Source organism: Oxyura jamaicensis, chromosome 12, assembly GCF_011077185.1.
Source record: "Oxyura jamaicensis isolate SHBP4307 breed ruddy duck chromosome 12, BPBGC_Ojam_1.0, whole genome shotgun sequence".
NCBI lineage: Eukaryota > Metazoa > Chordata > Aves > Anseriformes > Anatidae > Oxyura > Oxyura jamaicensis.
In genome coordinates this window covers 1372542-1384993 of record NC_048904.1, presented here as the reverse complement: position 1 = coordinate 1384993, position 12452 = coordinate 1372542, and the positions used below count along the sequence as shown (strand labels likewise).

The following is a 12452-nucleotide window of genomic DNA, read 5'->3' as shown; positions in this document are numbered from 1 at the left end:
ATTATGGAATATAAACTATTAAATGTTATTGACTTAAATAATCATAACATAATCAGCTTGGTATCGATACTAAGGCAGAGTAGTCTTCTGCTCTTTTCTGAAATTTGTAGCTGGTTTTGAGAAGAGAGCAATTTCTAGCAGCATTTTTGGTTTAATGTGTGGCAATCGGTTTACCTTCAAAAAAGAGAAAGGAAACTATCAAATATAAATGTGTTTCTTCAAGATTTGATAGCTGAAGAGAGAGAAGAATATAGCATCAGGCAGCATTTATGGATATGTTTCAGTGACATTCTAGGGTTCAGGAACTCAAACTGTTTCAGGCTCTGTTTTGCTTGTGAATTTATTTATTCTAACTGGAAATGTGATTCTAACGAAGGACAGTTATAGAAAAATGAGCTGAAAGCCTTACAAGAAACATGGAAACAGTAAATATCTTCTCAGAAGCTAAAATTGATACCCTGTGATTTATTTTCTTCTTGTTTTTCCTAAAAATTATTTTTCTCTTCATTTATTTTCACCTTTTTGACCATGTGATCCATTTTACCCCAGTTTCTGTTGGATTCTGTTTTTCCCTTATCTATTCTGTTTCATTCACTATTTTCTGTTGGCTCTACAGCAACCTAGCATGAATGAGAGTTTATCTGGGAATATCAGTTTACCAAACTTAAGATATTTGTCAGAAAATTATCCTAATCTTAAATAGCTTGATGGATTTTTTTTTCATGTTATTGAGAAGAAAAAAATATTTCTTCTCTCAGCCTTCCCTACATTAATTGTGATACTACTAAAAATATCCAACACTGGCTTTTTATTTTGGTGACTCTTTTGATATTTCTTTTGAGGGTGTGAGATTTGTACCCTTCCCTGGTTCATGCCCTATTGGTATCCATGCTGCATTTTGGTCTGCTATCTAAGTCAGTTAATCTTTCTCAAATTTATGCATATTTGAAAAATTACAAGGATTGGTTCCTTAACAAGGGGAGCTTCAGTTGAACTGCCATAGAATGTGGAAATTGTTCTTTATCCAAAGATTGTATGCTGCCCTGGACTTCTGTGTGCATGCACATGCAAACATGTAGAGCTAGATGGTCCAAAAAAAATGTTTTAAAAGGTTTAACTCCAACAGTAAGTAGCTCACTGAGCATTGGCAATTCATTCAAAGTAAAATATATAGATACCTCACAACTCCCTTCAGGATAACCACAACTTGGTGAACATTTATTTGTTACAGCAATGATTTTAGAGCATGTTTACTCTAATGAAAATATATTGGCATTTGTATTAAGAGTGTCATTATAAATTATTAAATTAGAATCACTAATCATGCAAAGTGTTGAGCAATCATTGCCTGATAACTGCTCAGTCATCAAAGTATTTTAAAGGGTTATTGTTGGCCTCAAAATAAAATAAAATAAAATAAAAGAGTATTGCAGTATGACGTGTTTTTCATGTTTCTGTCTCCCAAGCTTTAATGAGTTTATTCTACCATGCTTCATCCCTTTGGGGACTTCTGCATGAGAAGAAAAAAAAAATAAAATTCATTCTGATATCATCTGTGTATATCCACTAATGTGTGATTTTGTGGACTTCAGCTTCTTCGTAGTTTACCTTTTCTGTAGCTGTCTCAGATTTCTCACAGGCTCCTTTCTGATGGTGCTGAGATAGTTAAAGCAAACCTTGTGGTTAGGGACTATTACATAGAACACATAGTATCTGCTTGTGTTATCTACATTCAGTGTACCTAAATTTAATTTTTCCTATTAGATTTGTAAGGATGAAGCATTTGTGTCTGCTTGTCCAAGGAAACATGTCTCTAGATCACTTTTTTGTTGTTCTGTTTGCTATAGAGAATATTGCATTGAAAGAGTGCTGAGATCACTTTTTTGTTGTTCTGTTTGCTATAGAGAATATTGCGTTGAAAGAGTGCTGAGATGTACATAACTTTTTTTTTTTAAAGAACAAATACAACAACTGACATTTTAATGAAAAATCAATATAGTATCAATTCGTACTTTTCATTTCAGTGCTGCTCTCCTTGCCAGATGTTTCTACTATTGCCCATCTTACGTTTCTCTAGCTATTTCTAACATGTAGGGATAAATCTTGGTTTAAATTTACCTCACTGAGGCAAAAATGTAATTGAAACACATAGAGATCGATGCAAACTATATAAGAAACTATGAATTATTTTTCTAGCCCACCAGGTACTGATATCTCATGAAATACTATCATAATTTTTCTTCTGTTGACTAAGTAAGGGTTTCAGCACAGTAAGAAAAAATGTTTCTCTTTCCATGTATTCTTTTCTGTATTAAGATTTTTTTTGGTTCTTCTTTTTCCTCACTTTATTTATTTATATATTTATTTATGTTTCACTTAGAAATACTCATCAGTCATGATCTTCTGTATTACGTGTGCACAGAGTAGTAATACAACCATGGTTTTGATATAAAGGGGTACACAGCTCCAGAAATGCATTGAATTAGAGTAGTTATGTTACATGAAATGCCTTATTCATAATTAAGGTATGATGTCTATATTTGTAAAACAGCATCAACAGGTCACTAACACACTAAAGATGGGCTTCAGAGATGATTCAAATGTTTAATCCTCATGGTTCTCAGGCTTTCCTACCAAAATAGTTCGGGCTTTTTTTTTGATTCTAGATGAAAAAAACAAAAACAAAAAACAAACAAACAAAAAAAGTGGGTTAAATTAATACTTGATTCCATTTCAAATTACAAGGTGCATTTTTGCTACTATCCATACAGTACAGAAGCAGTTGAAACAATTCCATAGATTTTCATACTTTATTTGAAATACTTGGCTTCATGCAACCTGTCATGATGCTTTGCTTACTTTTATCTGCCTTCAGGAAGGTGAGCCAGAATGCCTTTTTGTTCAATTCTGGTTTGGCTTCCCTGGTATGGGAGTAAGGAATGAAGGAAAAGGTGGGACGGCCTTCCTGCTGGGGGCTGCTGAGCAGGGTGCAGCAGGAGCCAAGCAGAGGACCAATGGTTTGCAAGCCATGTGATGAGACAGATGTGAGAGGAAAGGCTGTGGTGTGCTGCTGCTCTGCAGACCCTGGTAAATGTAAATGGAACCAATGAGGCTCTGCTTTTAATTCAGTTTTTTGTTGAACCATTTGCTCTGAATTGGCAACAAGAAATATTTTCATAGTTTCCGCTATAGTAAATTGTATAGCAATTAATAGGAATTCTGGTTCCCTTTTGATTTATATCCGAAGACTTGATAAAGGTGTACAGTCTTGAAACAGGAAGCAGAAGTGTGCACAACTGTCCATTAAGTTTCATGAATGAGAGCCTTGAGCTCACTTGCTTTGTGATTAAAAAAAATAATAAATGTATATACATACCAGTATCCTATATATACCAAAAAAAAAAAAGAAGAAGAATAAGGATGGATTAAAATATTCTGTGACAGTTCATGCTCTGATTGATTTTATGTTGTACATAAACGAATGTCCAGTTAGTTTAAATAAAACACAGGAAGAGTTGCGTTTAGAGTTGAAATACTCAGAGCTGTAACAAACACTATGTAAAACATCCTGGAAAGCATGTCATCTCTTTTTAGAAGAGAATGTCTGCAGCAAACCCCCATGTGAATTAATTTTCAAGTAGCTGTGTCCTAGTACAAACCTTATTTTGTCCTTCAGATAATAGTAGTAAGGAACACAACAGAGAATTCTGAGTATTAAGAGGAAAAAATACTAATGAATTACTGTCATTTGGTAAATATTACTTCTGTAATAACAGACAGTTCTTGTTGTGTTTATACACCATGTTAAAGTAGTATGCACAACACTTTAAATCTGCTAGGTAAATGAACCTCGCATCTGTTTTTCTAATCTTTCATATTTGATTTATTATTTAGAAATTCCTTTTTATTTAAGCTGCTTTCAATCAAGGGCATTATTAGGAAATACTTCTCATTTTAATTTTAAGAAAGATTTGCAAAGGAAATCTATATGCAAAATAAAGTCCAGAGTGTTGAAGCCTCTTTACGTGATTTTTTTTTTTTAAAATCAGTATCTGAGTGGGAGCTGCAGGATGCTGAGCACTTGGGGGGGGAAGGGGGGGGAGGGTATGAGCAAATTATCTTTATTAATTAGTAGTTATCTCTTCTGAAAATTTTGTAAGCTGCGGTTAGGTTATTTCTATTTATTTCTTTTTCTGAATTAATGAAATATTCTAGCAGATATCATGTGGAGATGATGAATTACACAGTTCTCAAACAATTATTTTCTTTTTGTAATACTGGAAGAAACTCCTGGATTTAACATACTATCTACATACTATCTATTACTTCAAAAAACAAACTTTTTTTTTTTTTTTTTTTTCCCAGCGTCTTGTTGAAGCTGCAGAAGATGCTTACCTGAAACATGAGTTTGATGCTGATTTGCAGGTAACTAATAATAGATTTCTTCAATATTTGTCATAAGAGTATGGATTTATACAATAGCTTAAGTGAAGAACTGCTGTAAAAGGCCAAGTCTGTGAGTTATAGAAGGATGCTGATTACAGAAGATGGAATTAATGAAGGCTGGCTCAGTATTTTGACAGGTTACACATTCAGGATGTGTGTGTTGAGAGACCTGGCAGGTGAATTTTACTCTTTTAGAGATTTCATTTACATTCTTTGCATGTTTGCCTAGGTCAAGATATTTAAACCCAGTAATTAGCAGCATGTTTCATCGTTACAGTGCACTGGCAAGGAACTGTTCAGTAGAAGAGTTGAATTTGCAGGTGGAGCAGGACCCATGGGGATGGGATTAGCATGACCTTGATTTGAGCAAATGGTTTGCCTTCGGATCTGTGTCTAAAGCAGACACTGTTCTCTTTTTTCTTTTCTTTTCTCTTTTTCCTAGAAGCCCTTAGAGCCCGACCGTTATTGTCTGAATATACTGCCTTTAGGAATAACTAGGAAGAGAAGAGGCAGCTCACAGCTAAAAACGTTTAAAAGAAAAATATTTGCTTAAATAAAGGATGTAGTTAAACAAACAAACAACAACAACAACAAAAAAAAAAAAAACACACATTAATTTAAAAGAAACGAGTGATCTAGCCTAATAATGGGAAATTTGACAGAAAGTTATAGTGATATAAGTAACTCAATAGTTAAATAAGTAACATCTTACCTTTGAATTCCTGTATCCTTGGTTTCCTGAACAGCATGTTAGGGGGAGTTTTGTTTACTTTGACTTCAGCTATCTAGAATTAATTTTAAAACTTTCTGTGAATATTAGCTATGTGTCCATTTAAATTTTAAGCTTAAACATTAAGGGAAACAGAGACTTTTCTTGCAGGCTTTCCCATACATTCAGCTAAGGAATACGCAGAACTGTAAGTTCTGTTTTCAGAATTTACCATTGTTACTTCCAGTAATCACAAAACATTTTCCACTTTCTTTTAAGAAAAAGTTAATACAAGTAACCAATTTCTCTGCAGAAAAAAAAAAAAAAAAAGAAAAAAGAAAAAAAGAAAAAAGTGAAATTTTCAGAGCTAAGAATAAAAAAAAAAATCAGTTTAGCAGGCTGTGATGCTCAGGTCTGTCACTGCAAGTTGTAGTAAATATAAAATGAGAGCATTGGAAGTGATTATTCATACTATTGTTGTGTTCAATGAATGCTGACTTCTGTATTCAAATGCCTTAGAGATCTGTTACATTCAAGCCTTTTAGAGGTGTATTGTATTTTATTTTTTGAACTTTGCCTTGAAGAAATAGGAGCTTTGTCTGGAAAAAATCAGAAACACACTTTATAGATTTTTTTTCCTTTTTCTTCATTTTTTTTGAGACCTACAGCAAGTGTTTCTTCACTGCAGGATAGTTCTCACTTTGACAAAGTCCTTCATTTGCTGAGGCTTCGAAAATATTAACGCTTTCAGGAAGCCAGTTAAAAGCCATTTGTGTCAGCAGCATTAACAGGACAATCAAATCTTTGTGTAGAGCTCTGTTGTTTATTACTATCACGGTCCATTAAAGCTAATCAATTGTTAATCTTGGTTTCACCGACCCCTTTGCAACCCTTGCAGGGTGATTGTTGTTCTTTATCAAAAATCTCATAATACTATCTGCTCAATGTAAAATAATGGCCAGAATGATTTGATAGCATACGTTCAAGTGCAGAGGGACAGAAGGTTTATATAAAATATAGTATATATAATTTTGCTATTGAAGAGGAATCTTTTTGGTGTTTGTATTGCCTTGGCCAATGTGTAGAAGACAAGATTAAATGCTTAGAATTACTGTTATGTGATACAGTACCAGTCTGTGCTCTGTGTGCTCAGATATTCTGGAAATTCAGAAGACACAAAAAGAAAGTGCAGTTGTACCTTTTATTGGTCCAGCATCACCCTCTATGTCTTGAGGACAGAACAGATAATATTGTGTCAGTACATAAAAATGATAAAAGTAAGAAATAAAATTATATTAATATTTTTATTGACCACAAAAATACTAACTTAAAATAACTAGAATAATTTATTTTTTAGACTGCTTGTATTCTCTTCAGAAATGCTGAAACTATTTTTTTTGCTTAGGCTAGACCTGGTCCCTTGTAGTTATTTTCTCAGTAAGATTAGCAGTTTTGTCTTTAGTTATTCTATAGGTATTCTAATCAATATACTGTAATACTGTATAATGATCTAAGCATTCAGCTATCTGTCCCTGGGCTGAATCTATTGGCACCACCAAACCCAGCCCTGTAGTTATAAATCAAACTCCCAGAGAACTGAAAGAAATAAATTAAAGTAGGTGATAGGATGTTTAACTCATCAGCGTTATATATTGGATGTTTGAGTAATGACCAAACTATGGACCAGTGAGAGCTGATGTCAAAGCATTAACCTGCAGTATCTGGGGTTGGGAAAATTGTTTGTTTCCTCTGTTAGGGATGCAAACTAAGACCTGCAGCTATAGCAAATTATGAGGAAATGACCTTTTAAGAGTCACTTATTTGAACCTTTAACCCAGTTCAGGGTTTTTCTTACTGGTGGGTATGGTTTCAAATTATTCGGTGTTACTAAAGACTCTTCAAATAGACGTTAAGTGGAATAAATATTTGAATAATGTATTTGGGCATATAAGATATATTACTATCTGTATTGGTATGCCAAGTTGTCTTGTCACAATATTTCCACAGATTTACATGATCACTCCTGCTTCATACAGGACCCTGTGTCTGTGCTTGCCTTTGTGGAAAGTGGAGTAAAGTATGGTCCATTTGTCCTAAATCTTGCAGCTTTAACATGATGAGAAAAGCCATAGGGGCTAACTGCCAAGCACAGACCCAGCAAGAGTGCTGGATGTTACAAGTTTTGAATGGATTCTAGAGCACGCTTTAGTTTTGTTGACATATTGTATGTCAGATAAATATTTGGGGTGGGGGGAGAAAGAGAATATTATCATTTTCTTGAAGGGGGATAATCTATTAGAAAGAATTTTCAGATTGTTTATTATTATTGTTAACTGAAATTTGACTTCTTGATCATTTACTTGCCTTGCGTTTGGGTAAACACTGCTGAAGATGTAAACTGCCTTGTCATAATTCAGTGGAACACCATGATGAAGCTGGTGTGCAGACCTAAGGAAAAGCCTTTGAAGGGGAATACTCTTCCCCAGAACTGTCATGTACACAGGAACTTGTACGTGCAGCTGATACAACTGCACACATTTACGGGCTTTGTCCTCCTACCACATTTTCTCAAACCATTAGAAACAGGACAGGTTTAGTTGCATGAAAATACACTGTCATGATGCCTAGCTGCCTGTGTTATGCAGTTACTATTGAGGTGCTAAAGCACACTTGAAATGCAGTCGTGGTTTGTGTTAGCACCAAAGTCCTCTCCAATATTGTCCTATTTATATGACTGTATCTGAGATATTTCTCAGGACAGCATAGAGCATATCTGAACATAGTGAGGATAAGATCTGTTACAGTACTATATTTCTGGTTTTCAGTAACCTCAGGAGAAGGATGCGATGGAGTTGATACTAGAGTATGACCAATGCTCAATAGAGCAGTAAAAGTAACTTGCACTTTTTCTTATAAAAAAAATCTAAATTTAGGATCAATAAAAATTTATAATATTTGACTCCTAGTCTGTTTTTATATCTCTGACACCAATGATAGGAGAAAGTCATAAAATGTTTGGTTATGACTATTGGTTCACTTGCTGGATGTTTTCAGTATACACACTTGCAGGATAGTCTTTTATTTTCTATGTTAATTAAGTACATTAGTTCACTTACAGTATATTCCAGCTGAGTTTTCTTTTTGTGATGTAATAATAAAAATACATTTTTTTCCTTTTTAATAAAATCAAGGCTAGTGCATAGCTGACACCATGTGAAACACTAAATGTTTTCAGGTTGTTGTAATTTTACTTTCTACATAAGATAGGTTTAAATGCCACTATGTTAAGATGGTTGACCTATTTTGATTTTATGCCATAAGACTTGAGGAGGATTAAGCAAATAGCTTAAAAAAAAACAACAAACGAGTGGGGGATTTCATTTTTGAAAGTCTACAGAAGGCGAGACATCAAATATTCATGAAGAAAGCAAAAATAACAAAAGAGGGCAGGGGAACAGAATGTTCGGTTTGTAAGCTCTACAGCACCTGGGTCGTATCCTGCAGCTGTTAATGGTACTAGATAGCTCGTTGGTGTATTTCAAGGGGAGCTACCGGTCATCTAGTAATTTTGAAATTCAACTGCTTGATGTAGAGCTTAAATGTAGATGTAAAGGTATAACTTAAATTGCTGCTTTTTTATTTCATTTCTGACCTAATGTTTATTTAATATAATGGTACCATGCAAAAATTTATAATGATGGATTGTTAAATGCTTAGGTATTTAATTAAAGTTTAATCGAATAGATAGTAATTACATATCAGTTACTGGAAAATGTCAGAACAAAAGCTAATTAAGAACAGCTATTCTACATATTATTAAATTCTTATTAATCTTATTAATCTTCTTATTCTACATCTTATTAAATTCTTATTGTAACTTATACATTTTATTCATCTTAGCATTTTAAGGAAGTTCAGAATATGGTTAAAAAACAGCAAAGCCCTGAAATCTTAAGAATAATGCTGCAGTTTGAGGGCTTAAAATATAGGAAAAGTGGAATAAAAGTATGAGCAACTAGTGTCAGTGAACTACAAGGCTTAAGAGGATGCTGTTAAATGATAAAAATCATTGTTTAGTGTCCTTATTTGGTTTTAGTGTTTCCTTTAAGTAATATATATATATATATATATATATATATTTTTTTTTTTCCAGAAAATGCTTCTATACTTCTTTCTGAAAGGAAAACAACAACAACAAAAAGTTTTTTGCTGTTCTTAGTTTCTTAGTTTAGTTTTACTCATGTTGATTTCTGTGAGCTGAAAGCAAGGACTTCTCAACTGCTCTAATAGTGGAAGTGCCACAAACTGTCTTGCAGATTCTCAGCTATAGGGACAAGCTGTTGCAGTGGAGAGCACTTCAGCTTGTCTGCTCTTTGCACTTCTTAAAGTTGGCAAGGGAAAAGAAGAAAAGCTAATTGCCTATGGAGCTATGAAGATATTGGTGAATTTTGGATGTTACTGGTTAAAGATAGTGATACAGTTTAATGGAGGTTAGTGTTAGTGTTAGGTCAGAGGTTGGACTCGGTGATCTTGGAGGTCTCTTCCAACCTAGATGATTCTGTGATTTTGTGATTCTGTGAAAGATTCTTTAGAACTGATGCACGCAAAGTAACCTCCTGAGGAAAGTTACACCAGTTCAATCTCACTCATTAAATACAAATATAGTACTCTTGCCTGATGATATCTGCTTTACATTATTACAGAAAGCTGAGCCATAGAATTCCCAAAGAACAGTACGACTGAGCAGTTCCTTTAGTCTCCCTGACATTGTTCCTTTTGCATTTATTTGTCCCTTTACTGTGTTTGCTTGCTACCAGAAATGAGAAGGAAATAGCTTTCTCATCCCCAGAGCGTTTTCAAAATTTCAACTTCTCCGCTTAAACACTGAGCTATCCCAAAGCTTTTTCTGAGCAACAGAAACCTCTGATTCAGGACAAATTGTAGTCACACAGGTGGGGCACTCAGTGAGGATAGGGGGCCTGTTCAAGCTGCTTCTCTAGTGAACATTAAATTATATATATGATGTGAAACAATTGCAACAGAAGATTGTGAGACACTCTGCTAAGAAAACAACTGATGGATGGGGCTGTTGCTTTGCTCTGAGGCCCTCGTGGGAGTCTCTCTTCTGCTTGGTTCAGGACATGGATCTGTGCTGCAGCATAAGTCTTTTCCCCTCTGGTGCAATTCTGCAAAAGAGAAATTTATTTTCCAAAACCAGGAAGAATCACACATCAGGACTAACAGCAATAACAAGATCGAACAGAAAGTATTACGCACATATAATACATATGTACAGATCTTCCTTTCCCATGCTCAAACCGTTAAGTGTTTCCAGGTTGCTTTTTTATGCTTTTTGTAAGCATCTATAAGAATTAGAGACATGTTAAAGAGAAATAAAAGCTGAAATTCTTGCGTATTCACATAAATTCGCAGGTTGAGGTAGAAGTAAAGGAGAAGTTTTCATTAGAATAGTGAAAAACTCAGTGTTTGCAGCATTGAATGCTCTTTTATTTTTTATTTTTTTTATTTTATTTTATTTATTTATTTATTTATTATTATTATTTTTTTGCAAGGCAATTCTCTTATTCCAATAGAGCATTAAGTCAGTATTGTACATGTGAAAGGATAAAGAGGTAACAGAAACAGTCAAATTAAACAGATATGTTCACTTTCAAGGACTGGGAAAAGAAAAAAAAAAAAAAAGGAAATGAACTTTAAGCAGAAAATAAAAGACAATACTTTGTGCTGCAGTTTTAACGTGGTGATATCAACCTTAAAATCGGGTTGAATTTTGTCATATTAAGCTGGGAGGAAGCACATGAGATCTTTGCTTGTGGCCTCAAAAAGTTTCCTCTTTCAACACACCCAACATTCCTTCCTCAAATACTCAAACCAGAACAGCTTCTGCCAGTGTGATTGCCTTTCCATAGGGTGAAAATAGCATGGGATCTGTACAGGCCACAGCTTGCAGCTGAGAAGGCAGCAACTGTCCCTGCATTTCAAGACAGGCTGCCGTTTGGGAAGTGGAGCACCTGCCTGGCCCCAGCTCTGTGGCTCTGGGTGGGCCATGGGAGAAGGAGCAGAAAGCTGAAGGGAAGCAAGAGGAAAGTGTGGCTTGGGAGAGGAAGACTGGGGAGGGTGCAGAAGAAAGCAGCATCAGTAGTCTAGAAGAGGTAGGTGTCACAAGACTGTAAAGTGCTGGAAAGAAGGCTGGAGAAGGAGAAACAAGTAAGTAACATATAGAGGCAAAGCTGTGAAGTGTTAATTTCTTTGTGGTTTAAGAGTACTGATAGTAATCTTTTTGTAAGCCTCTCAAAAGCCATTACCTTAGCTTACAGTGAGGCTAAAATGGAGAAACCATTTTCAGCATTTTCTTTTTAATAAAACTTTTTTCCACCCTCTTTGGTGTCAGGCTAGGCAATTATATAAACAGTAATAAGCTGTCTGACATAAGCTTCATTATAAAACAAAAGAAGCCCTCAGAGAATGTGTGGGTAAGGTTCAAATACACATAAAAAATGGGTTTCAGAGAACTTTGGCAGAATGAGTATGCATAGGAAGTAAGGGAGGAACGCTGCATAGCAATAGGGGAAAATATCCCAATGTTCTTGAAAAACATATGCTCCCTGAGATTGCCATAAACCTCTGAGAAACTTGTTATCATTGTCAGAGCAGACAGAGCTCGCGTGTTTAAAAACAGCTCTCTAGTTTATGGGACTATCAATTTCCAATTCTGACAAATCAGGAAAGCAAATAAAGAGCCAGAGGAAAGGAGAAATGACCATGTGAGATGAAATTAGGCTCACCAATGCTTAGTGTCTGGCGTAGTGGTGATAGCAAGCAGAAATTTGGAATCAGAAGGTCTTTTCAGTGAGCAGTAGTTTGAATTAGTTGTCAAGACTTGCACCCTAGAAATTGGATTGAATTAGTGAGCATCTTTCCCTTAGGAAAAAAGATAGCTTGTACCTGAAAAAGCTTTATAACTAGCTTTTAACTTTTTGCTGCAGAAAGTGCCAACTGTCCCTCAGCGTGATCTGCAAGCCTTGTGCCCCTGGGCTGGCTGGCAGGCTTGCCCTCAGTGCGGGGCATCTTCCCGAGGGCAGCCTGGGGTGCTGCTGGGCTCCTGCTGCTCCCTGGGTGATGGTTCTGGGGATTTTGATCCTGTCAAGGTTCAGAAATGCTGCTCTGGCTTAGCTTTCCTTTATCTGTGGCTATTCAGTTTGTATCAGGTAATACAAGGAGGAAGTGATGTACAGAGTGTTTTTTTTTTTTTTTTTTTTTTTTTTTTTTTTTTTTT

The 12452-nt window shown here is 35.2% G+C and overlaps 1 protein-coding gene across 1 annotated transcript in view; it reads left to right on the top strand.

The window, feature by feature from the left end:
• Positions 1 to 12452, top strand: part of CACNA2D3 (calcium voltage-gated channel auxiliary subunit alpha2delta 3) — a 437646-nt gene that overhangs the window by 125747 nt on the left and 299447 nt on the right. The window contains exon 4 of the mRNA XM_035337879.1: positions 4366 to 4425. Coding sequence (XP_035193770.1) covers positions 4366 to 4425 — 60 coding nt within the window. The remainder of the gene's footprint in view (positions 1 to 4365; positions 4426 to 12452) is intronic.